The sequence below is a fragment of the Haliotis cracherodii genome, unplaced genomic scaffold (assembly GCF_022045235.1).
Source record: "Haliotis cracherodii isolate W230 unplaced genomic scaffold, xgHalCrac1.p SCAF_4, whole genome shotgun sequence".
Lineage (NCBI taxonomy): Eukaryota > Metazoa > Mollusca > Gastropoda > Lepetellida > Haliotidae > Haliotis > Haliotis cracherodii.
In genome coordinates, this window is record NW_027266297.1 from 12842169 (window position 1) to 12868471 (window position 26303).

General features: G+C 39.0%; 2 protein-coding genes and 1 pseudogene across 2 annotated transcripts in view; 2 read left to right on the forward strand and 1 right to left on the reverse strand.

Annotated features, from left to right (window-relative positions):
* The window catches only part of LOC139479861 (uncharacterized), a 33551-nt gene extending 7562 nt beyond the window's left edge, over window positions 1-25989 (reverse strand). Inside the window, exons 1-2 of the mRNA XM_071262762.1 lie at window positions 25909-25989; window positions 18944-19083 (exon numbers count right to left, since the gene is read on the reverse strand). The gene's annotated coding sequence lies outside the window, so the exon portion shown is untranslated. The remainder of the gene's footprint in view (window positions 1-18943; window positions 19084-25908) is intronic.
* LOC139480525 (uncharacterized) lies at window positions 3638-4438 on the forward strand. Its single transcript, XM_071263619.1, has 2 exons — window positions 3638-3726; window positions 4024-4438. The coding sequence occupies exons 1-2, from the start codon at window positions 3638-3640 to the stop codon at window positions 4436-4438; spliced, it is 504 nt and encodes a 167-aa protein (XP_071119720.1).
* Window positions 4579-7543, forward strand: LOC139480524 (uncharacterized; annotated as a pseudogene).
* Window positions 25990-26303: the final 314 nt, after the last annotated feature.

Consider the following 26303-nt stretch of genomic DNA (forward strand, 5'->3'; position numbering starts at 1 on the left):
TTGTTTGCAGTTTTGTTTAAGATTTTTAATTTGGTGTTCATTTAGGTAGTTTGTTATTCTTTGGGATATTGGGGTAAGTAAGAGGTGTTTACGAGCTAGAGCTTGGTTTTTAGGGCTGATGTTTTGGTTTATTAAGTTTTGGATGAGAGGGTTTGATTGGGACGCGGCCCAGAAATTTAAGCTTAGCTGTTCCCTGCGTAGACTTAGTGGCATTTCTCCTGTTAAGGCCTGAAGTGAGGTGTAGGAGGTGCCATGTTGGGTGCGTGTAATGAGTTTGAGAGCCTGATATTGTATTGAGTCAAGTTTTTTAGATAGAGAGTTGTTTAGGGTGTTGTATATGGCGCAGCCGTAGTCTAGTTTTGATCTAATTAGGGATATGTAGAGAGAGAGGAGAGTATCTTTGGAGGCTCCCCAGTTAGAGCCAGTTAGGCATCTTAGGGTGTTTAGGTCTTTACTGCATTTAGTTGTTAGTTTTTGGATGTGAGCATCCCAGGTGAGATGTTCATCGAAAATAAGTCCTAAGAATTTGGTTTGTTTTTGAAATTTGATTGTTTGATTGTTTAGCTGGAGACCTCTTGTCTGGTCACTTATATACCCAGGGTCGTCAGCTAAATCCTTTGTTTCCAGATGCCCTGCATCTGGTCAGTGCTTTGTCATTAATGTCATAATTCTTAGGAGGGGCTCCGGTCAGTCCTATGGGTTGCGATTGTCCGCCAAGCGACACGCTGTCGGCCCATCTATCTCTGTGACTAGGGGACAAAGGTGACCATGGTTCTCCACTGACCCGTGCATTAGTAGGGGAAAATGATATGGTTCAAGGATATAGTGATATGGCCAGACTAGTGTCTAATCTATGGATATCTAGGCTGCTATATAGTCATATGGAAGTGGACCAGAATTATACATGTATTGCGCACGATTGTGTTCTCGATTGTTGAATTTAATTATAGAATGTTTCCTTCACATATTAGATACTTGAAGTTCTTCTATTTATGCCATCATATATATATATATATATATATATATATACATACATACACACACACACACACACACACACACACACACACACACACACACACACACGTATATAGTTTATCATAAGAATTCATGCGAGTGTACTTCAATTCAGTTCATCCACAACATTAAAGTTCAGTATATATCAGATATAACGCCTGTTACCGTTATAGAGTCATCCTCTCATATAACCTTTTGTTGTTTATAGTATCAAATTTTAATCAACAATATCAAGAGCAGCAATTTAAATTACTGAAACACCCCAAAACAAGGCTGTTATCTAGCGCTAGTGCAAACGTGAATGTTCAGTGTTACTGACTTACTCGGGTGTTACTGAGGGATTTTATCGGCTACGGTGTTATACCCTGTATTTCTAGTAATCCTGTTATAACTGTATCCTTTTTTATTGGCAACCTGTTCTCTGGATCACAGCAATGTGATAATCCATTACAATTAATATAAGATAAACATTCAGTTCCCCATACATGTAAATGAATGATTGTGTTTTAACGCCAATGCAGTGCTGTTTGATGACACATTTCCACTAGGTCGAACATTGTGAATCCTCATTTCATCCGCTCTGTGGATATTCCTAGTATGAAAAGGTCCCCAGGTACCTGTAATCTTGTCAATATAACCAACCATACGTGGCAGTGACTACCTTCAGATCATTTAGACTTAAATTTAATAGCGAAGGAAATCCGCAGGGATAAAGTACACTTTATAGCAAGCTGTCATCTTGTCAGCACCATACCTGTGCTCGTTGGTTTCACCGAAGTGGTAAACATCTGAGACCTGCATCACTTCGGGCTTTCCTCCCACATTAAGCTGACACGCCGCGATATAACTGGAATACTGTTAAAAGCGGCGTAAAACCCAACTCACTCACTCACTCACTCACAGTAACTGAAGTTTATCGTAATTTTCCGCACCTCGCACCTGCTGACCAGTTGAAATTCTTAATGCCATTGTAAAATCCTGGCTGCCCCTCTATCTCTGATGTTTAGACGCATGAAATCTATTGTGTTATATATCATCTCTGTTTCCTTGTATTTAATATGTACATATCGTAAAGTATGTACGATATTTTTAACGTGTAATTGGAAACATGCAATGCTACGTGAATTCGGGGGCATGAAGGCGGTTATAGTTATAGTGCGATGGATGTAGGGGAATTGTAGGAGTGTGTATGTAACCACGAATACGGATACAAGAGTGAGTGAGTGAGTATGGTTTAACGCCGCTTTGAGCAATATTCCAGCAATATCACGGCGGGGGACACCAGAAATGGGCTTCACACATTGTATCCATGTCGGGAATCGAACCTGGGTCTTCGGCGTGACGAGCGAACGCTTTAACCACTAGGCTACCCGACCGCCCCCGGATACATGAGGGCGGATATATGTTCGATGGATGTTGGGGGATTGGTGTGAGGATGGAGTATGTATGTAATATAAATATGCGCATGGATCCATGATGAAAGATGAATACGATGCGTGCGTGTGTAGGGATACGAGGGTTGGCGCAGAGATGATTGTGTGAGTAAGGTAAGTGGTTGAGGGTGCATCTTTGCCGGTATGAGTGTGGATACATGCAAACTTGGGGTTGGCGGACGGGGTGTACCTATACTGATGTCTTTTTCCCCCACTCACTTGTGTTTTATTTTACTCTACAAATGTTTTACGCATTTTAATGATTTAGTGTCTAATAGGTCATACTGGCCGAGCATTCTACATATCTACCCGAACTACGTAGCATTTGTTATGCTGTACAATTCTTCTTCTTCCTCTTCTGTGTTTGACATTCGACATTTCTTCCCACGCCCCGATGGTGTTTTCATGTATACAAACGGCAATCTAAAGGCAGGAAAGGCTTATTGTATTGGAGATGCGGGATGCACGATGACACATTGGAAAGGAACCTTGCGAACCGTCAGCGACATACCGACGCAACAGGGAGCCAACCATGCAAGTCAGTTCATTTGCAGTGTTACCTATTCACTGCTGTTATTGTACGTGTATTGATGTACGGGCCTTAACTCGCGAAGTGCAGATTTGTTACAGAGTGGAAGATCATTGAGGAATATGTTAAATAATGTGGGCGACAAATGCATCCCCCTCTTACCCTGATGTTGGAGTTAAAGGATTGTGAAATGCTCTTGTCAGTTTTCACTTCATAAGAGATATAGTGATGAAATTATTTTTAATACATTACCCCAGATTATACTTGAATTGTTTTATAAAAGTGCTAATTTCATTGGTTATGTTTTTTCAGTCCGTCACATATATGCCTATCTCCATGTTTTAGTGTTGTAAATATTCCTGAAGTGTTTTTTTAGCTTCTCAGGATCAGGATAAATAAATTATGATATCATTGAATAGTTCCAGAATTGGTTCCTGCTGTGATGAATGTTATTATTATACTGTTAATAGACATTTTAAATATCCATATGTGTCATTCACATTGTGAATATATCCTATAAATGTATTTACTATGGGGTGAAGAAGGCTGTGCACGTGAAAGCGGTGGCGTCACGTGCTTAAGGTGCAGAGGAGAGGGCAAGAAACACCACTCGAGGCCTTCGCGTCACACAGGCGAGCTGTTGTCTTCTTTGTTCGGAATGGATTCACCACAGCAGGAAAATCTTGACTCCTTTGAAGAACTACACATTCCTGGTCAACCTAACAAAGCACAGGATTCTGTTGAAGGGTACGAAACGTTTCAACTTTTTAAGCAATAGATGGACTGTAAGTTGAAAACTTTGAAAAGTGAAATTATTGATGAAACTGAGCAGAGGTCGTATTCTGTCATTAAGAGAGCTAGACAAGACTCTCCACAGTTTAGATTCAAAGGGAATCAGTTACAATATAAGTTCAACATTGGTATTTTGGATCAGGTTGACTCTGCTATTCGATTTATCAATCGGGATAACACAGTCGATTGTGTGCATGTCTTGTGAGAAATAAGCTCTAACATCAGTAAAAGAAACAAGCACGTGCACATTAGACTTGCAGACAGATCTCCAGCCGGTTGGGCAGTAGTCTCGGAGTTGGAAGGGGATGAGTTGGCTTCAAACTCGGATGAAGAGAGACGTTTCGAGAGAGCAGAAAGTAAGGCACAGCGCAGAAAGCGCCCTACTTCTTTCAGTTCACGTGGTAGAGGTTATAGTCCTTATCCTTCTGCAACTTTCCCCAATCCTAACAGCGAATTACCCAAACAGGCCCCCCAGGTTCAGCAGAACCAGCCCTTTCGTTTTCAACCCAGGAAAACAGCACTTCCAAACCAACAATGCTACTTTTGCGGAGCATTTGGGCACTGGAGAGCCACATGTCCCCTTGCAGCCGCCCAGAGGTCATCGCAGTCAAGTAATCTCAACCCACCACAAGGACTTCAGCCTACAGAGGCCCTCAAAAAGCAGTGATTATTCAGGTAAATCAAAACCACTTTTGAGATATGACATATACATTTGAGTGTCTAATGCGTTACTATCTTGATTGAGATTGTATTACATATGTTTCAGGGTATCAGAATTCAAGCAGAAGTATTAAAAGAAAAACTAACATGGATTTGCCACAGGTCTCCCGTTCAATATCAGAACAGTCTAGTAGTAGGTCACAGCTTCATGTTTCACCCGTAGACAAAGTCAAACCTGAAACCAGAGGTATTAGTACTGATTTTGTACCTGTACCTAGTTATCCTGACAGAACAGACACGTCAGCGAGTAAGCATAACATTAAGGAAAATCTTAAGAGGCACATCTGATTTTGGAAGGATATAGAAGTTCCAGAATTCATCATTAGAACTATTATGGAAGGTTACATCATCCCCTTTGTGGAGTCGCCTCCCTTGTCTTTTAGTAAGAACAACGCTTCTGCTGTATATATAGCGACTTTGTCTCTGAGGCTATCCAGGATCTCCTGTTAAACAACTGTATTGTTGAAGTCGTAGACTTACCTCAGGTTGTAAATTCCCTATCAGTTTCTATTAATAGCTCTGGTAAGAAAAGGTTGATTTTAGACCTAAGAGAAGTAAACAAATATGTTTGGAAAGAAAAGATAGTCTTTGAGGATTACAAGATTGCTTTGGATTTCGTTAGACCTTGTGGATACATGTACAAGTTTGATCTTAAGTCTGGGTATCACCACATAGATATTCACCCTCGTCAACACATGTTTTTAAGCTTTTCTTGGTCAGTTAAAGGTGTACAGCGTTTTTATTGTTTCACAGTTTTACCTTTTGGTCTAACCTCGGCCCCTTATATATTTACTAAGTGTTTTAGGCCATTAGTTAGATACTGGAGAAAACATTCTGTAGATGTTGTAGTTTACTTAGATGATGGAATTGGGTTTGCTTCCTCTGAAGCCTTAGGCAAGGAGCGATCTGGTTTTGTTAAAACTTCTTTGTGCAGAGCAGGCTTTGTTTGTAACGATCAGAAGTCAGTTTGGGAACCCACAAGACACCTTGAATGGCTCGGGCTGAATTGGAATCTTGACATAGGTGTGATATCTATTCCTTCTAGGATATTAGATAATGTGAGAAACACATGCGCAGGATTCTTGGCAGGTTTACCGCAATTCACAGCACGTAACCTGGCTAGTTTAACAGGACAAATTATCTCCCTTTCACCAGTTTATGGGGATGTCTGCAGACTTTTGACTAGACGCATGTATTCAGTAATACAAAGAGCTTCAAGTTGGGATAGAAAGCAAAGTCTAGTTGACCCCCTGTGTGTTTTTGAACTTATATTCTGGAGAGATAATGTTTACACTTTTAATAGCAGAAGATTTTATGAAACTTTTGTCCCAGTTTTGACCGTTTTCTCAGATGCTAGTTCCAAGGGCTGTGCTGCTTATATACAGAATTCTGACCGGGTATTTCAGTGTTTATGGGACGAGGATCAAGTGGGCAAGAGTTCAACTTGGCGGGAATTGAAGGCTGTTGAATTATCTTTGAACGTTTTCAGAGAGGTTCTGTCTAATCAGACTGTTAAGTGGTTCTCACATAGCAAGGCTTGCTGTCAAATTGTTTCTTTTGGTAGTTTCAATTCATCCTTACAGGAGCTTGCTATGTCCGTGTTCACCGTGGTTAGGATGTATAACATCAGGATAAAGTTTAGCTGGATTCCACGTTCAGAGAACGACAGAGCAGATGCGTTAAGTAAATTTGAAGATGCTGACGACTGGATTGTTACTGATGCTGTCTTCAAGTTGCTAAACCAGAAGTGGGGTCCACATACTGTTGATAGATTTGCTAGTCATTATAATGCTAAGTTGTGCAGATTCAATTCCAGATCTTGGTGCCCTGGCACAGAAGCAGTAGATGCTTTTACACAGTCATGGCAATATGATAACAACTGGGTTGTCCCCCCTGTGCATTTGGTGACAAAGGCTATTAGATATGCTCTTCAAAGTAAAGCTAGCATTACTTTAGTAGTGCCTAGGTGGCAATCAGCTGTGTTCTGGACTTCACTTTTTGATGACGGAAAGTTCAAACATTATATCGCTGATAGTTTGCAATTAAATGGAAGAATTGCATTTTCAGGCGGCAGCAAGAAATCCTTGTTTGGCAAATTCGATGGCTACGCATTAGCAGTTAGGATTATTCCATGAGATCAATGTTGTTGTTTCAGACATGTTCTCCACCGGTATCTGGAAGCTGAAGAACAATTTAGTTCATACAGACCTTATTGATCTAGCAGGACATATGCCAGATTTAGTTCTCAAGTCTAAGGCCCCAGCGACAGTCTATAAGTATGAAAGATCTTATAATAGTTGGAAAAAATGGAGTTCAAAATTTAAGGAGATTACATGTTTGCCTGCTCATCCATTTCATGTTGCTATGTATCTTACATCACTTGTTCAGGGAGGTAAGAAAGCTCCATCTGTCATGGAATCTATTTACGGTATTAGTTGGGCGCACAAGATTGCATGTCTGCCAGATCCTTGTAAACATGATTTGATTGTGAACATCAGAGAAGCGGCATTAAGAACTTGTAGTACTCCAGTTAAGAAAAAAGAACCTGTTACTTGTGACACGTTAAAGAAATTGGTTGTTATATCTGGGAAAACTCCCTCTCTACTTGATTTAAGGTTTTTAACAATGTCACTTTTATCTTTTGCTGTTTTTTTTAGATTTTCTGAAGTAGTGAACATCAGACGGTCAAACATTAAATTCAAGGATGGCTTCATGAGTATTTTTGTTGAGAACAGTAAAACTGACGTTTATAGGGATGGGCGTCATGTTTTGATCGCTGCTACAGGCTCAGATCTATGTCCAGTAAATATGCTAAACAGGTACCTGATTGCTGGAAATGTTGCTGAAACTTCCACTGAATATATTTTTCGTCAACTTTCCTTCTGTAAATCTGTACAAAAGTATGTACCTAAAGGTCAGAACCCTTTATCATATACCAGAGCGAGGGAAATCTTTATTGAGAAATTCAAACTAATTGGTGAAGATGTAAAAAAAGTGGGTCTTCACAGTTTTCGGTCAGGCGGAGCGACTAATGCAGCTAACGCCGGAGTAACAGACAGACTGTTCAAGAGACACGGACGCTGGGCGTCAGATAAGGCCAAAGACGGTTATATCAAAGACAATGTTTCTGAAATGTTGAGTGTGTCAACAATGTTGGGATTGTAAATAAGTTGAAATAAATCTGCTGCATGGACCCGTTCTTTTAATTCGAGCAGCGGTAGGCCGTTACCCATGAGTGGAGTATGTTGTCATAGTAAATGTTTTATGTTCGGTTGAACATAGTGAATTAGAACATAAATGTATTTACTATGGGGTAAATACGGTAACGAATGTGATTTGAAGAAGGCTGTGCAGAGGAGAGGGCAAGAAACACCACTCGAGGCCTTTGCGTCACACAGGCGAGCTGTTGTCTTCTTTGTTTGTTAAAAATATACACATAAAGGTAATCAGACTTTTAATATAATGCTTGTCTGTGTTGGACCGCCTGTTATTGCAGTGTTGCCGAATGGCAGGTGAAACCGTATGCGAAAAATTGCCGCAGGGCATTGAGCGCTGTTTAGCACGGAGAAGGGTGTTGCTTTCTTTCAGTGTGTAATCCCTCAGAGAGGTGATTCAGGAGTCCGGACATGGATTTGGATACACAAGAAGACCCTCCGTCCAGATAAGTTATCTTTATATATTAAGTTAATTTCGCAGTAATTTATAAAGTGTTCAAGCGCTCTATTATAAGGATATTGCAGTATTTCGTAACGTTTTTATGTGCCAAAAATATTAAAATGTACGTTTTTGTTTCAGAAAGAATACCTTAGAGAATATGGAGTGTCGGTGTTTGGAATGGAATATAACACGACAGTCGCGTGTCTACATGTATGATTTTGTAAATAAACCCGCTCGCCTGTTAACAGCGATAGGCATTACATTTTACCCAGAAGTAAATACTTGATTTTTCACAAAAGGTTACGTTAGTGAATTGCCTCGATCTATGGTTTCCTACTCACACACACACACACACACACACACACACACACACACACACACACACACACACACACACACACAGAGGTTAAAATGATTTGTTTATACCATCTTTTCGTATTGGAGTTTATTTAATTCATAATAAGAACCAATAAGTAATGATTTGCTTATCACAGTATGGAGCATACCCGTTCATATCACAATCTGACATTACGCTTTTATTGCAGAAATAATAATGAATTCAAAAGTCACTGCATTAGACATTAATTTCCCAACTTTTAAACTATAAAAAGTAAAGATGGGAATGCCTGTAACTGGCAGTGTTTAAGAAGGGAATATTTGTCGATTAGTCCCATTTATCAGATATGCGCTTCAGTAGCATTATTGTATACCTCCAGGTAGATGTTAACATTGTATCTCTCATCATTTGTGGATAATTCAACAAGCTATTCTACCATGACGAAATAATACAGAGTATACAATTACTCGCATTTGTTCAAACAGAGGTATCAAATCCAATAACATATATCTGATTTTATCAAATTTGTGTGAGGTGGTAATGCTTCAATCTCTACATTGTGCCCTTGTTTGTGTGCCCTTGTTCTATTCAACAAACAGTCCAAAGCGGAGTATCCACACCATGTCCGATAACACAGACCCAGGCTGGATTGTCGTCCATTGAGGCCAATGCATCGATGACAAGCGATGATATCATATCACATTATTGGACTTATGTAGCGATGTGAATGCACTCGAGAAAGGCCTCTACTGTATAGTTTTAGACATGTTGAGGAATAACCGTTTGTAAAATGGTAATTTGCTTATCGAATTTATTGAGAACATTAAAAACACAATAAATATGCAAGAAGCAACAAAAATACTGAAACGTTTAAGGAATACATAATTGTGATTTTGAAATGAACAAAGGAATCAGTACGTGCTACTTACAGATCAGTGGAACGTCATGATGTGTATACTTGTTGACATTGGAAACACAACACGTGACAGACAGCAACAAAGTCCAACGGGGACTTCATATATATAACAAGTATCGAAGCCCGGCCCAAATGAATAACCTACCTTGATACTTGTACCAGCCTGTTTACAGGTGCACGATGGTATTGATATCTGATGTGTGGTTCTAGTTCATCATTACGTGTTTTTACGTTATTTTGAAAAATGGTTAGAAAATATGTCAAGAGATCACTTTAATTTGATTAATAAGTTGAAAAGAAGAATCTCAATAAATTATGAAAAAAAGGAAGAAACACAATAACAAATTATCTAACATTGCCCGAAGTAATTCCACTTTGTCCGTAAAAACGAATATTTGTAACATGTATGTGTTTTTGTGTGTGTGTGTTTTTTTTGTTGTGTGTGTGTTTTTGTGTGTGTGTGTGTGCGTGTGTGTGTGTGTGTGTGTGTGTGTGTGTGTGTGTGTGTGTGTGTGTGTGTGTGTGTGTGTGTGTCTGCTTGTACTAGTCCGGACTGATGCCGATTTATAGTGCTAGCTCACTGAGATACCATGCCGCAGTTTAACATGAATACCCCACTCAGACACAGTATACTGACTCCGAGCCGACCAGTCCTTGTTTAGCCCCTTAATGCCGAGCGCCAGACAGGGTAACAACAAGTACCATCTTTTAACGTCTTTTGGTATGACGCGGCCGGGGATCGAACCCCGGGCCTTCCGTTCTCCGGGCGGACGCTCTAACACTAGACAACGGAGGCGGTCGGTGAAGAAACGATTAGGATGGGTTTACCAGCTCAATCTATTCTTAGGAAAACACAATTTGAGTGTTTTCAGATTTCAAATTTCAGATTTCCTATCACCAATATTCAAAGAGACAATAAAATCTAAATTCAACTCCCTCTTCAAGGAATCTCTTCAAGATGTAAATGCAACCAGAGGCACAGGAAACAAACTTAGGACATACAGGGTAGTTAAAAATGAAATAAAATTAGAACCCTATCTCGGTCACTGTAAAATAAGAAAATATCGAGTGCACTTTTCTAAACTAAAATTGAGTAACCACAAATTAAATATTGAATTTGCAAGACATACAAAGCCACCAACCCCACTACATCAGAGGCCGTGCTCTACATGTTCAATCATTGATGATAAAAAACATTACCTACTTCACTGTACCAAACACACCCAAGAAAGAAATATACTCTTTGGAAAATTATCCACACAAAATGTAAATCTAAATGTCCACAGGCATGAAAACAAATTATTTCACTACATCCTGTCAAATAATGATCCCATCAATATCAATTGCATTTGTTTCCATGTCTATCATTTCAAACAATAAATACCCCTTCACCTTAATCAACCGTTGACATTTTATGTATAATAATGTCATCAAATATGTAATAGTGATTGGTTTTTGTGTCTACGGGAATGTAAATTATGTATGTCTGTATATACGTGTATATGAATCATAATCTTTAAAAAAATTGCATCTGTCCCGTAATGGAATGTTTCTGCAATAAATATGATCTTATCATGCAGTATACAGAGTATTGTGTCGCAAGCTCGGCGATGGGCAGGAGCGCACATTTCCTACCCCTCCCCCTTGGGCAAACACCCCATGAGAGGTCACAGGTCAGGCGTTAGTCCTGCAACATGACCGTGGAATATATTTATTTCATGAAAACAATAATCTAGAAATCTAGAAAGGATATTGCAGTATTTCGTAACGTTTTTATGTGCCAAAAATATTAAAATGTACGTTTTTGTTTCAGAAAGAATACCTTAGAGAATATGGAGTGTCGGTGTTTGGAATGGAATATAACACGACAGTCGCGTGTCTACATGTATGATTTTGTAAATAAACCCGCTCGCCTGTTAACAGCGATAGGCATTACATTTTACCCAGAAGTAAATACTTGATTTTTCACAAAAGGTTACGTTAGTGAATTGCCTCGATCTATGGTTTCCTACTCACACACACACACACACACACACACACACACACACACACACACACACACACACACACAGAGGTTAAAATGATTTGTTTATACCATCTTTTCGTATTGGAGTTTATTTAATTCATAATAAGAACCAATAAGTAATGATTTGCTTATCACAGTATGGAGCAGTATGGAGCAAACAATAAATACCCCTTCACCTTAATCAACCGTTGACATTTTATGTATAATAATGTCATCAAATATGTAATAGTGATTGGTTTTTGTGTCTACGGGAATGTAAATTATGTATGTCTGTATATACGTGTATATGAATCATAATCTTTAAAAAAATTGCATCTGTCCCGTAATGGAATGTTTCTGCAATAAATATGATCTTATCATGCAGTATACAGAGTATTGTGTCGCAAGCTCGGCGATGGGCAGGAGCGCACATTTCCTACCCCTCCCCCTTGGGCAAACACCCCATGAGAGGTCACAGGTCAGGCGTTAGTCCTGCAACATGACCGTGGAATATATTTATTTCATGAAAACAATAATCTAGAAATCCATACAAAAGCAGGTCTAGCCAGCTCAATCTGAAATCAGCATAGGGAACTTTTTTTAAATTTTTAGAGTCAAGAAGGATATTGTGTAATGTAAGATTTCAGAGACTAAATGTTAGTCTAGTCAGGCGTGCACTTGTCAGGTGTTTCATACGGCCAAGATCTAGAGTAAGATATTCCGGACGACCAATGCACTGGAGGAATATGGATTGTATATGAGGTACTACGTAGTCTGGTCTTTTTGTCCTTTTAAGAATATGATCAACACTGTTTTAGAAGCTATATATGCACGTAAACCAGCGCGGGACAGTTGGGAACTGGGAGTGAAACACTAAGCACCTATAGAGAAGAGCTCACAATAAAACGTTATGGACCCGTGGACGGATTTGAGTTTTCAAGACGTAGCAGGTAGAATCCCTACGGCAGATATATGATATATATATATATAATGAAGATGAAGAAGAAAATGGGATTGTTCCCAGATATTATACATATTGACGAAAATATGTAATACATGTATCCACCAAAAATATATATATTCAGGCTAGGTATTTGCCCACAGCAATTGAACGACCCCCTCCCCTCGAGCTCCAACCCCAGCCCAACTTTTTCCATATTATTGATTATTCTTTTATCCCCCACCCCCACCCATCCAAACCCCTCCCCCTTAGCTTTTATTAGATAAGGCCGTAAAGTTTATATTTTTATGGGTTTCACTTCTTTATTTATTCAATACGCTATCCCCCCCCCCCCCCGATAGTATAAGTGCAACCCCGTGTGCGAAATACGCTATTAGTCGGAAAGCGCACGTTAAATCTACAGGGTGCATAAAATCATGCATAAAGCTGTTTTGATGAAACTGAAGGCAAACTGCACTGTTGACGAAATGACACAATGCCCACTGTAAGGTTTCACCAGAGACCATATAATATAGGGACGACCCTCTAGCCTATGCGCGTAAACACCAGTGCTACGGCTTGTTCTGCGCAGCCTGTCAGGAAGCGAGCAGAAACGCGTTTACTGCAGTCATCGTTGTCGCCTAGTTTTCCCATTCAAAAGATATATTTCACAACACATAGCTACACTCATGTAATTCTTAACGTTGTCAACATTACAACTGAGACTTGTTGATGCCCTGTGAAGCATGTCGTTGTTATTGTATTTGATGACTGTGAACAAGCTTTGTCTTTGTCCGAGAGAGCAAAATGGCGCACATGTAAAATCGGTAAAAGTGCAGATTGTGATTTTCAATAACGGCCACTAATTCGCAATGAAAGTCCTTGGTTACCGCGGTGTATAAAAAGAGATATGTTAAAAAATAGTGTAGTGCCACTGGGGCGGTTGCGAAATTTCTAATTTTGACTCCAGAAATGCGAATGAATTTTTCCGAAATAATTACACCACAACTCTTAATTTTCGCATGCTTTCAGACGAATATGTTCCTATTATCGGTCCTAATATAACATTTTTTCATACATCACGAGTTCCCCTTTTGCATGGTACCAAAGTTATTTAGGTACGATCGGTAGTTATTTTTGTATGAGTTTTGGCGCAAACCAACATTTTATACATTTTAAGTTGAATTGCCATATAGCAGACGACATAACATGCATTTTGTCTGTGGTTATCGTCCGCATATATCTTTTAAAACATCCTATAAAGCGTCTTATTTTTATTGATATTAGAATACTTTTGTTAGATCCGCATTTTTTACCATTGTTTTCGCTATTTCTTCGTAAGTTTAACATATCTATATTAACTTTGTTTCAGTTAGGCTTCTATCACGTATCGCGCTGAAGAAAACTTCATATTTTGACGATGATTTATATTTGTTATCATATGTAGATTTTATCTTTATTAATCATGACTACATTTAATCTATTTTCTTATTTTATGCCATGTAAATATTAATTATGAACTATATGATCTAGGCCTAAACACCATCATAATAATGTAAATATGATGAAGGTACTAGTTACTTTGTGTATTTACACAACAATCAAAACATAAAATAAAAATAAAAGTCTGTTATATGAAATATTTGTATTATGAAATTATAATTTGCTTTGTAAATGCCAAGACACAAGATTGATTATATCGGCAGTTGTCACGAGACAACACCATTGAAGGTGTCATTCAGGAAAATAAGTAGATGGTCTGTTGTCCTTTTCCATGATAAATACATCTACATATATGAGTCTATTAAATATGCAGGTGTATATCTTAGTACAGATAAATCATCACTTGAACGTACAAAATCTGCATGTGAAAAGTTACGTGTACTCATCAACGCTAACCACAATAATGGGTTGTACTTTGGTGGTCTGAATCCTTTCTTTGCAGCACGTATCCGGGAGAGGGTAATCTTATCATGTGGCCTCTGTGGATGCAGCGTATGGGGTAAACTTCCTCTTAAAGAGTATGAAATGCTTGAAGTTGTACAACGTCAATTTTGTAAAAATGTTCAGGGACTACACAGGCGCACTCCCAGTATTGTTGTATTGGATGCTTTCGGCATCATGCCACTATAGCTACAGTATCACATACATAAAAGAGCACTCTACTTCTTAGGAAAGCTATGTAATTCAAAGTATAACTGTGTTTTTAAAGTAATATTTCTAGTTCGCCTGGGTCAATTTATGTGTACAGATAGTTTTACATGCAATGTATGGAGTAGAAAATCTCCGATATATAATATGCTACAGCTTGTACAGAAGTATAACCTAAGTGATAGACTTGTTAACTATGTCATAAATTGTCAATTTATTAATAAGAAATGCTGATCCAAGGCCGTGAATGATGCTATTAAATCTCATCGAGATGATGTATTTTATGTCCATCTTAATTCAAGACTCAGTCTGTCAAGATATGTTAGAATAAGATCAAGTAATGCACACTATCTCTGGAAACTAGCCTTGGAGAAGTATGACCATTTAACTAATTTTGCAAGGCTTGTATTCTATGGATCAGCTGAAATTGTCTCTAGAGAATGCTATTGTAAAACTGTTGCCAATGATATTGTAAAGCATGTGTTTATGTCCTGCACGAAATTTACTTTTTAACACCATCTGTGATATCCTGGATGTAAATGTTTTTGTTTTTGTTATCGGTTAACCGATAATAGATAATACGTTGATTGATTGCTCATTGTTATCTAACACAATGGATTTTTCTAGGAACCGTAGACGTTATGGAAATAAGTAAGGATAAGAATTTATGGATGAACAACTTCTTTATTACAATTAAGAGCGACGTTTCGGTGTAGGTTCTAACACCGTTATCAAGCAAGTGTTAGAACCTACACCGAAACGTCGCTCTTAATTGTAATAAAGAAGTTGTTCATCCATAAATTCTTATCCTTACTTAGTACTCCAACTTCTAAATGCCTATCAAAGAAGTTATGGAAATAGTTGTCACGTAGGTCTTCTCAGCCGACCTTTGAGACTTGACACCTATGAGAAATACCTGAAACAATCTAAGTGATCAGTTCAGAAACGAACACGAGTTATAATATCCCGAAACGATATATATTTTAAAATATTTGATTGTTACAGAGACACGTGACATCGAATAAGTTTCTATGTACAGCTGCAGACGCGTTGGATATTGTTCCTTTTATGTGGATATATTCACGGATACATTCCTCGAACAAGGAAGCTGCCTAAAATTATACACATAAATTTGGTAGGTTATAATTATGAGATATTTGCATTTTGTTTTCCTTCATTTGCTGTAGCATTGGACAGATTCATTCTTGTCCCTCAACGTCTTGGTTGTGAAATTCTTCGATGCGCGCTAGACGTTGTTTTCACAGTCCTTTTCCTTTGTAAGCGTGTATATATTACAGTCAATTTGTAAAATGTGATTCTCTCAGGCAATTTATAAAATGTGTAAATATTTTAGTCATCTTGACTGAAAAATCTGTCCATTTCTTTAACAGATTGACTAAAATTGATTAAGACGATCAAAAGGTCCTAAAACATCACAATATATTATTATGTAGGATTAGAAGCCAAACAATAGAGAAATGTACTTTTCATCGTAACATTTTCATTCTCTTGGTGATGATATTAAACATAAAAATGTTTGGAATTCGTTATCATAATAATACAGATGGACATACTTTTCAGTCAGTTTGTGAAATAACTGAATATTCCGGCGTTTGATATATTTCCTAAGTGAAAATTTTGCACATTTTGACTGTAAAGATATAAACACGATAAAATAAGCAATGCTCAGGAGAAATATTTACTTTGTGTTGCAAGTCAAAATAGTGTAAATGAAAATCGACCAACGGCAGCTTGTAAACCCTAGTTGGCTCAGTCAGACAGCCGAGAAGATGGCAGAGATTAGTTCCCCTTTAAGTACTACATTCGATATAACTGATACACTAGCAATAAGATATAGATGTAGAAGGCATATATGAGGGAAGTGTTGATTTCCTGTCGGTCATCCTACCAGGCAGACAGGTGACACTTGTCTGGGCGTACAAATTGATTGACGTCACCGGTAGAAGCCCGTGAATGAGGCGTGAAGCCAGGTTTATTGTAGCACGCACAACCAACCCATAACATGTAGACAGTGAAGGAGCAGCCTTACGACGGATCACAATAGAAATAAGGCTGCCGTCGACATTATAATTATATCATTGGTTGTGAAATTGTTAATAATATCACTCAGTGAGTGCATGTGTATGGTATTACGCCGCTAATAGCAGTATTTCTGCAGTATGAGAGAGTGAGAATGGTTTCACGCCGTTTTTAAGCAATATTTCAGCAATATCACTGCGAGGGACACCAGAAATGGGCTTCACACATTGAACCTACATGGGGGAATCGAACCCGGGCCATCGGCATGACAGGCTAATCTGCAATATGACTGCGGGAGACACAAAACCAGGCCCCATACACGTACAGTACATGTATATGAAAACAAGAAACCTTCGATGTGATGCATCAATACGGCGGCACACTTTATGTTCGTCAAATTTTATTTACAATATAATATATTCCCAAAATGTTTAATCAACACTGGCATTATCAAAACAATATGAACATTTGTTTCAATTAATTCCGTTTTACATCTTACACCAAGTTTTTGACTACTATGCGATTGATTACCTTACATACTGAATTTGATAAACAATGTCTTTCCACAGTAAATGAGTGCAGTACCCTGTTCCAGCCGCTTGTGAAGACCGGTACTTTGGCACTGTCTACCGCTTATCATGGCAATAAATGTTCTGACAAATGTCATGCATTTCAGGGTGTGAATAAAACCGAACAGCTAACAACATACCGAGAATTGTAAGAACTAGTGGACCAAATTGTTAAAAAAAATAGTAGAAATCATACTTTATTTTCATTTACCCATATATACCATATTCAGTGTCCATAATGGTAAGTCAGAATAAGTTGAGTGACCTGACAATTATTCTTTAAATGTAATATCCAGTTATGTATGACTGTTTGATAATCTCATACCAACTTTGACTGGAGTAGGTCCAATATGTTTTTCAGATATCGTAGTTAACGTCGGTACGTTAAATTACCTTCCAGACTATAGCTCTGGTTACATCAAGATAACAACATAGCTCAAGATTACAACATGCAAGGCCTCAGTAAAGATTTCAAAACGTTTTATGGTAGACATGTGGACGACATTTCCATATTTGACCTTTGTCCGATGCAATTCCCTATTTTGACCATATGTTCCCGTGTTTTATCAGGTGAATAATTGACTTGCTTGTCAGACTGTTTCTTTCAACAAATCTGTCAGCAATCGTGTCACAGTTGGAATCTACACCTAGAGAGACTCATTTTGAAGCGCAAGTCTCCCCAGGTATGTTGATATATTAATTGATGGGAACAATAAGAATATAAAATACATTATGATGATCTTTTAAATGTATTTTATCTTCTATACTTTCGACAAAAAGTTTAAGTTGTCGGGTTGACAAAACATGTTACATCTCCGGACAGATGGGGGTAAGGCAATAATAAAAAAATAAAAAGATACCAGTAGTAAGCATCAATGCGATAATGACCCCTAACTTGCAGCAGACGAAACATTTCGAGGAAATTGAAATTGTTTACGGAGCGAACACTTCCTGGTTACTGATTGTCATTAACAGACACCCGCTAAAAGGCGTGTCCCGCGTGAGCGACCGGAAATCACAAATGCCGCGATACGATGAATGCCGCGATACGATGAATGCCGCGGTACCACGAGGTCAGATTAGTTCCCCTTTAAGTACTACATTCGATATAATTGATACACTAGCAATAAGATATAGATGTAGAAGGCATATATGAGGGAAGTGTTGATTTCCTGTCGGTCATCCTACCAGGCAGACAGGTGACACTTGTCTGGGCGTACAAATTGATTGACGTCACCGGTAGAAGCCCGTGAATGAGGCGTGAACTGTATTTCACTTTGTCGATCAATGTCCTTATACTAGCAATAAAAGTGACAAATGCGCTTACGAATGGCGCAGCACAGGTCGCGAACTAAAATAAATAGTCTAGGTTTCTGCTATATCATCCGGGTAACAAAGGCAACAACCATTCCCGGGGAATTGCTTTAGATCAGTGCCCATTTACAGCAGGGTGTGGGGTGTATCAGTTACATGTCAGACCGTAGCGCTGACGGTTAGTGATAAACTGTTGGGGGGGGGGGGGGGGCGTCCCTCTATTATGTGGTCTCTGGTTTCACAGGAGGGAAATGAAGCTTTTTTTAATTTCACACTTCAAGGTCTGGAACGAATGACCACTGCAGCATTTGGCGTTTGGAGTATGAACCTTCATAGAGTGAGGGCCAAACTGTATGAACGTCAGAGCAAATCGACCCACGGCAGCTTGTGAACCCTAGTTGGCTCAGTCAGACAGCCGAGAAGATGGCAGAGATTAGTTCCCCTTTAAGTACTACATTCGATATAATTGATACACTAGCAATAAGATATAGATGTAGAAGGCATATATGAGGGAAGTGCTTACCTGTAACATGAAACGTCAACATGAGAAAAGTGTTGATTTCCTGTCGGTCATCCTACCAGGAAGACAGTGTGCGAGCTTAGCCTCAATTTTGTAATTGATATCTTTTCCCGTAAAAACCAAGCCTCGTTCTCAAGTGCGACCTACAAACAGTAAATACAATTTGCTAGCAGATGACATATTCACTCTATAGTTTCTGTCAACTGGAGTTTTTAAACAGAGGTTTCTACTGAAACAACTTTTTTTTACTTTTATTAGCTTTCCATGTTACAAAATATATTCACTGGATATTTATGCTTTTCACCTGGATAATAAGGTTTATTCATTTCATGATGAGGATCATCTTTTTTAAAATTGTCCCAACTGTATGCATACCTGACAAGGACGACATGGGCTACCATTATGATACGATGTCTTACATTTTTCTCAGGAGGAATACCATTATTTTTTCTTGTTGACTTGTTGGATGGCATAAATGCACATACATTCACAAGATGCAAAATTCTACAAGCGCTTCTATATAATATTAATGCATACACAAGCCTTATTGGTACAAATGTACTCTTGATATTTTCCCCTTGAAAATTCATTAGTTTTAGAGGTGCCAGAATTCCAATATGTTCATACCTTTCTTGACAAATCTCCAGTGGTGTCATTTGGAAGTTGCATCATGAAAACAAACCATTCAAATTGGAAACTGACAATCCGCAATGAAGGTTATGTTATTTTATCCATTATAACAACTGGTAACTTTTGCCAAATGTACTAAAGGCCTTTATTATTGCGTAAAAAGTCTGTGAAACTAAAAGAAAGATTAATATCAAGATAATAATGTGAGCAGAACTCATTGAAGTTCTCTTTTTATGATATCAACCAAAATTTGTCAAGATTTCTGTCCAACATGCGATTAATTGTACGTGCGTTTTGAAAATCAAAATCATCTTGATAATTCCCATAGTTGTGCTCATATCAGAAATATTCAGACGAAGAAAAACAGTATTAAGAGCTATATTTATAAATACTGCATTATTTGTTCATGTAAGATATTTATTAAGTGTTATGGTTAACGGTTATCCAAACGTTGTGTTTCAATTACTTGTTTTCGTAAACATTATGGGGGCACGGGTGTCCCAGCTGTGCCAACTTGCGTCACTTGGGCACACCAGAAACATACGATTGTGAGTTCGAGTGCCAGATCTCCCCGAGTATGTATCCAGCTGGCCAGGTCGTGGATTTCACTAAAGTGTTCAACGTCTGAGATCTGCATAGCTTCGGACTTTCCTCACACAATAGGCTGACAAGCCCGGTTATAACCGACATACTTTCTAAGCGGCGTTGAACCCTACTCGCTCACTTACCAACATTATTAATCATATATGACTCACTAAGATGAATATTATGTATTACACATTAAATACTAACTGGATGGAAATCAACTAAAAAACCCAACAAGCCCAAAGGGCTAGTATATAAATGAACTGTATTTATCTGATTATATTTAATGGCTACTCACTTCATTGTATTTATATCCTCATGTTCTAAGGGAGGGACGATCAGACGTGTGGATTATTAAAATAATGACATACAATGTGTTTCCATTCAACTTATCCCGTGTCTTACCTGAGTGTATCAATTATTAGCTTATTCCTGAGGGAGGTGAGATGAATCGAAATTATACTTTTCATTATTTATTGCAGGGTCTTCTTTATCTAGTGGAATGGACGGACTACCCCCAAGAAGACACAACCAGGGAGCCCTCATGCCACATCCCCGCCCATCTCCAGGACGACTACAACTGCCCTCCCGTGTCCGGTGAGCGCCTGAGGCTTGCTTCAGCTACTGTTGAGAGGTTACAGCAGTCAAGTCGCCAGGTGGTCAACTGCTGCACACATAGAGCTTGACGTATACAGACATACATTTGGTCACCTGCCCAACTATGACTATCCTTCAAAAGAAGGATTTCAGTAAACTGTCTCTGTCTACACACTGCTGGTACATGTGTATGTACCCTTAACCAACAAGGCGAGGGTCATCAGATTAACTTTCCTGTGAGAGTTTCACCGAAGCTTTCTATGAAGAAGATGTGGACGGCGACTGGAGGAGTTTTGACAATGCGGAATGTACTGGTGGAGAAGCTTGTTATGTTTGCCACCAGTAAATTGTGCAGTTTGAGGACACTGGACTCCTAGTAATAAACACTTAGCATGACCTATCTTTGGGTCATCTTCTGGATTCTAAATGTGTGGTTGACTAGGTACACGTATATAGCCATGGCAAACAGCAATGATTTTAGGGGTACCTCGAGCTTTGAGCATTGGAATTAAAATATCATATGCATTTTGCGGTGCATCACCAACTCCTAAATCAGCTGCAAATTGTCTCTTTTAAGAAATTTCCCATAAATGTTTGCGAGACATAGACAGTTACTCAACCGCACATGCGGATTTCACCTTCGTGGACATTCTAAATGCAAATCTAAATGTAATACAATCACAACAGTACGTCAGAACAGAAAAAACGCACACGCGTTACAATTTCAAAAGTTAACTCAAAATTCAAAAGGCTTACTGGTGTGAAAAAGCAGGCGTATGTAAAACAGTCTTACAAATTAGGGTTATTAGAGAATGAAGTTGTAAATGCTAGACAAATGAGCGAGACTGTTAGTGGAGCTTGCTGAAACGCCACCTCAAACACCAGTCAGTTATAGTATACAGTTTGACAAAATGAGCAAACAACAAACCTACAGAACCCTGAACAATGTTCATGCATCTACATTTAAGGCATTAGATGTCATTAGAACCCTTGGACTTACATCAACTAGTCTTAAACTAAGGTCATCAAATGGGGACAAAATTACTATAAATAATGATCAGGAGGAATCAGTAGATGGGGAAAGTGAAAATTTGTCACAGATCTTGTTTGTACTTGATAAATTTTTGGTAAGTGACTCAACTTATCACGAAATTGCCCAGATCAACAATGACCTGCCCAGAGTCGGGGTAGTTGCAGTCACGCGAGTCACGCGAGTCACGCGAGTTCAAAATACATAGTACCAAGCAATGTTCCAGGAGCAGTGATGAGTTTTAAGAAAGAGCTAGAATCTCGCGTTGGGGGGTATTAAGAGTCTAGGACAAATGTGGAAAAAGTTAGAATAAAGTTTGGTGGGGATGGGACTAGAGTTAGTAGCGTTTCAAATTTCGTTGTTTTCTCATTCAGTATCGTAGATGATGCAATCAAACAATCATCAGTAAATCAATACACGTTAGCATTCATTAGCTGCAAAGAGAACTACAGCAACCTCAAAATGTCTCTGGTTCCATTGTTCGAAAAAGTTAACTCCATCGTTAAGGACAAGTTCATCCAAATCGGGGACAGATGTGTAGAGGTCGATATTTTCTTTGGGGCTGATATGAAAATAATTCTGTTAGTTCTAAACTTAGGGGGTTCGACGAGAAATTATGCGTGTCCACTGTGTAAAGTACACAAAGACGACCGACACAACATGAGGCTTGACTGGATGTATGTGCAGGACGATTGACGAGATAAGATCTCACTCGGATAAGCTCCAGTTCGGCGTTCAACACACACCACTATTTGAAATTGCTATCGACAACTTTGTCCTTGACGAGTGAGTGAGTGAGTTGGGTTTAACGCCGCTTTCAACAGTTTTCCAGTTATATCACGGCGTGTCAGCTTAATGTGGGAGGAAAGCCCGAAGTGATGCAGGTCTCAGACGTTTACCACTTCGGTGAAACCCACGAGCACGGGTATGGTGCTGACAAACCTAGAAACATAATCGGGACGAACCGAGATTCGAACCCACAATCATTGGTTTCTGGCGTGCCCAAGGGACGCAACTCTGCACAGCGAATCGCGGCGCCTTAGACGACTGGGCCACCCGTGCCCCCTTCAGTTACAGATCTCCATAACGAATATTTGAAGTGTGAATAAAGATCACAGCTTGTTATAAAGTGTGAGTAAATAAAGCTTGCTTAAAACAAGGGAAACCTAAATATTTAGATGGGATAGCAGAAAGCAGTAGTGGGGTGTCGTTTTATATATGGGAGGATAGGGACAGCAAGGGTCTACCAGTAGATCAGCCTATCAGGGGACAACAAGAAAAAAGTTCTCAATCAACTGCCTGACAAACTTCACGGTCGACTGACTCCAGACAAGAAGACAGACTTCATCGACGTTCGGACAGTCCTAAGATCGAAAACGGGTGTTGGATCGTAAAGACGTGTAAGACTCCCTAAGACCGAAAACGGATGTTGGATCGCAAAGACGTGTAAGTTTCTCTAAGGCCGAAAACGGGTGTTTCCATCGTAAAGACGTGTAAGTTTCCCTAAGACCGAGAACGGGTGTTGGATCGTGAAGCGAGAGTCACCAGAGCGTGAGGCACAGTAACGGTATAACGAGACAGCAGTGGCACTATAGCGCGGTAATTGAGCGGATAGTAGAGCTCGGCTACTTCTTAGCCCGGTAAACTGCACTGTTGCCGGACAGGTTTCAGGGACATTGACAAGTTCGTAGTTGGAAAGCAGTGACGCACGTCAGTTGCACGACATGGCTGGGGAGTGGATACGGTTACTTCTTAGAGAAGGAGAGAAAAGGAGGGGCTGCTTGAAAAAGAACATTACTCCCTACATGCACTGCTACTGTACCATGTTCCCGTTTTCATATCGAGGCAAGGGAATATTGGAAAATTTAGTGGACAGGCACTTGAAAAAATACATCATGATATCAAAAGGATTCATCAGCTGAAAACACAAAAGTGGGACGGTCCCATTGAGACTATGGCTGTCAGAAAGCGTGTCGAAAGTCAGTGCCACTTGGTTAGGCCAAAACCACCCAACACAAAACGTAAGCTTGAGTACTGGGAATCTGAGTAGCGAGACAAACTCGTCTCACTTGGAGTACACACTAAAGTGTCCAGGGAGAAACTAATTGACATGAGCCATTCAGCAATGCATATGCATGTTTAATCTGCCCGTCAGGAAACTGACAAATGTATTATCATAACTGATGATAACTAACCAACATTTGTTTTAAAGTTCATTGATGTGTGAAAAGCTTGTCCAGACTAAAAATGTGTTGTGTATAATGTAATGATCTAGCTGTGATAATGGTTTGTGATTGTTTAAATAATGTGTTAAATAAACTTCTTGGAATACTATATTTACTTTGTATATATCATGCCCCCTCGTTATCCCATGAAATAGCATGTGGCTTAGACGAGTTGCCATCCTCTGCCTGGGTGTTCCCAGACATGTCTATCCCTACTGAGCATCCTCGCCAGTGGATACTGACCTCTACATATATTTGTGCCCCGAGTAAAGGGATGTAACTCCACATAACTTCAACGTCCTGTTGTTATGATTAATAAACGTTAAAAGTTAACTATGATGGTGTTACTGAAAATATTGATTGTTATGATATCGGTTGAAACGTTTACGTTTCTACATTAATTAACTGCTGGTCGATCACTGAAGTTCTGTGTTTTCACTGAAATTGGGGAATTACACATACATGTAGAAGCATCGAGTAACATATTTCAAACGTAGTTTTAAATGTTTTCCCAATGATTTAAACATTTGTAAATTACATCACTAAAGACATATTATCCAATAATTTGAGTCCAGAGGAAACTTTATTGAATATTTCAACCTTACTAACGTACAGAAGATTGAAACTACGCGTCCTCTTTATCTATCACTATTTTACGGTTGAGTGATTTCAACGTGGGGTGATACTCATGGCACAGATTCTCGGGTATGGCACGTGTGTGTGACGGGTACCAGCTACGGGGCAGGATACATTCGCTTTTTCGCAAACTCCTGATATCATCACTGTTAGATTTGACACGTGCCCTTGATATATCAGTTGTCGGAATCGTACAATCGACTCTGCTTTATGAAGAGATTTCTATTGGATATGGAAAGGGTTTTGTTGCTGTTATTTATCTGATTAATGTTGGTTTACGTCCAAACTGACACAATCGGCACCAGCTTTTGTAATATTGTACATACATAGATTTAGCCCAAATGGCAGTTGATCAGCAGAAATGAATTAATATTAACATAGTTTGACTTTGGTGGACATACAATGAACACTCTAATAAATAGTGAAATGAGTTTTCACATGAATTACCACATTGACATATTGGAGCACATTTTAATTCTATTCTGCGATCACGAACCTGAACTTGAACAAACACTATTGGATATGGATCCGCAATGGTTTGTGAAGAGTTTTTCATGGAATGCCATATTGATAGCAAACCATGTGGTTAATGTGTCAAAGTTTGTTCGTTTGTTGTTTAACACCACACTATTCCACCTATTCCCGTAGGTCTGTAAATAATCGAATCTGGGCCAGACAATCCAGTCATTGACATTATCAGCATCGATTTGCCCACCCGAACCCGTTAGTCTCCTCACTCGCGGGTTGTTGAAGGCCAATTTTAACCCAGATTACCACAGAGTTAATCTGCCTAGGTGCGTTCGGATACGCGACTATGCGACAATATTGTTTTATACTTCTTTAAGAAACACTTCATTCTAATATAAACATGTCCCATATCGATTCCTAACCTGACAAAAACAGTGTCCATAGCAACGTTTGAATATGATAACATACAAGCAGTCAGATACCACAAAACCCCAATGTTGTTGTGAGACATGTATAGGTTGCTAGGGGCGTATTCTGTTCTAAAATAACCACAGACATAGATTCTTCGACATATTTCTGAGATCCGAGTCAAAATAAGTTTCCACACATCTTCAATGGAAATACATTTGCCAGTCAATTTGGATAATATCAATACCAATATGATTGCATAAAACTGTCTTCTTGAAATTGTAGTATTGTAGAATTATGTCTAAACCTTTCTGGATACGACAGCCTATTCGCTTTAATCATTATCATCGAAACGTTTTCTGCATAAGAATTGAAACGCAAAATCATACCTGGAAAGAAGCATCTCCATCAGTCAAGCGAAGGCCTACTCAGTACCTTTTGTAAAGTCACTTCATCCCGATGAACCTTGGACGTGGCGACACAATGACAGATTCATCGGTTGTCGGTGTGATCAATATTTCCCTGAGCAACCGTTGTTTCGTTGTGAAGGCATCCTGCTGTTATTGTGTCTACTGTACTTTACTCATATGAATAATTTATTGATCACGAAGACTTCAACAGAAGCAGATTCAGTATACTAGCGTTTTAGTATGTGTGTTGCCTTGTGTCTGCGGTACATTGTACGTGATATTGATTTCAATGATGCTGTAAGTGACAGGTATTTACTCACCCCCATACCCTAGCACAATACCCCAGATCAATATATATATTATTCCAAATAATT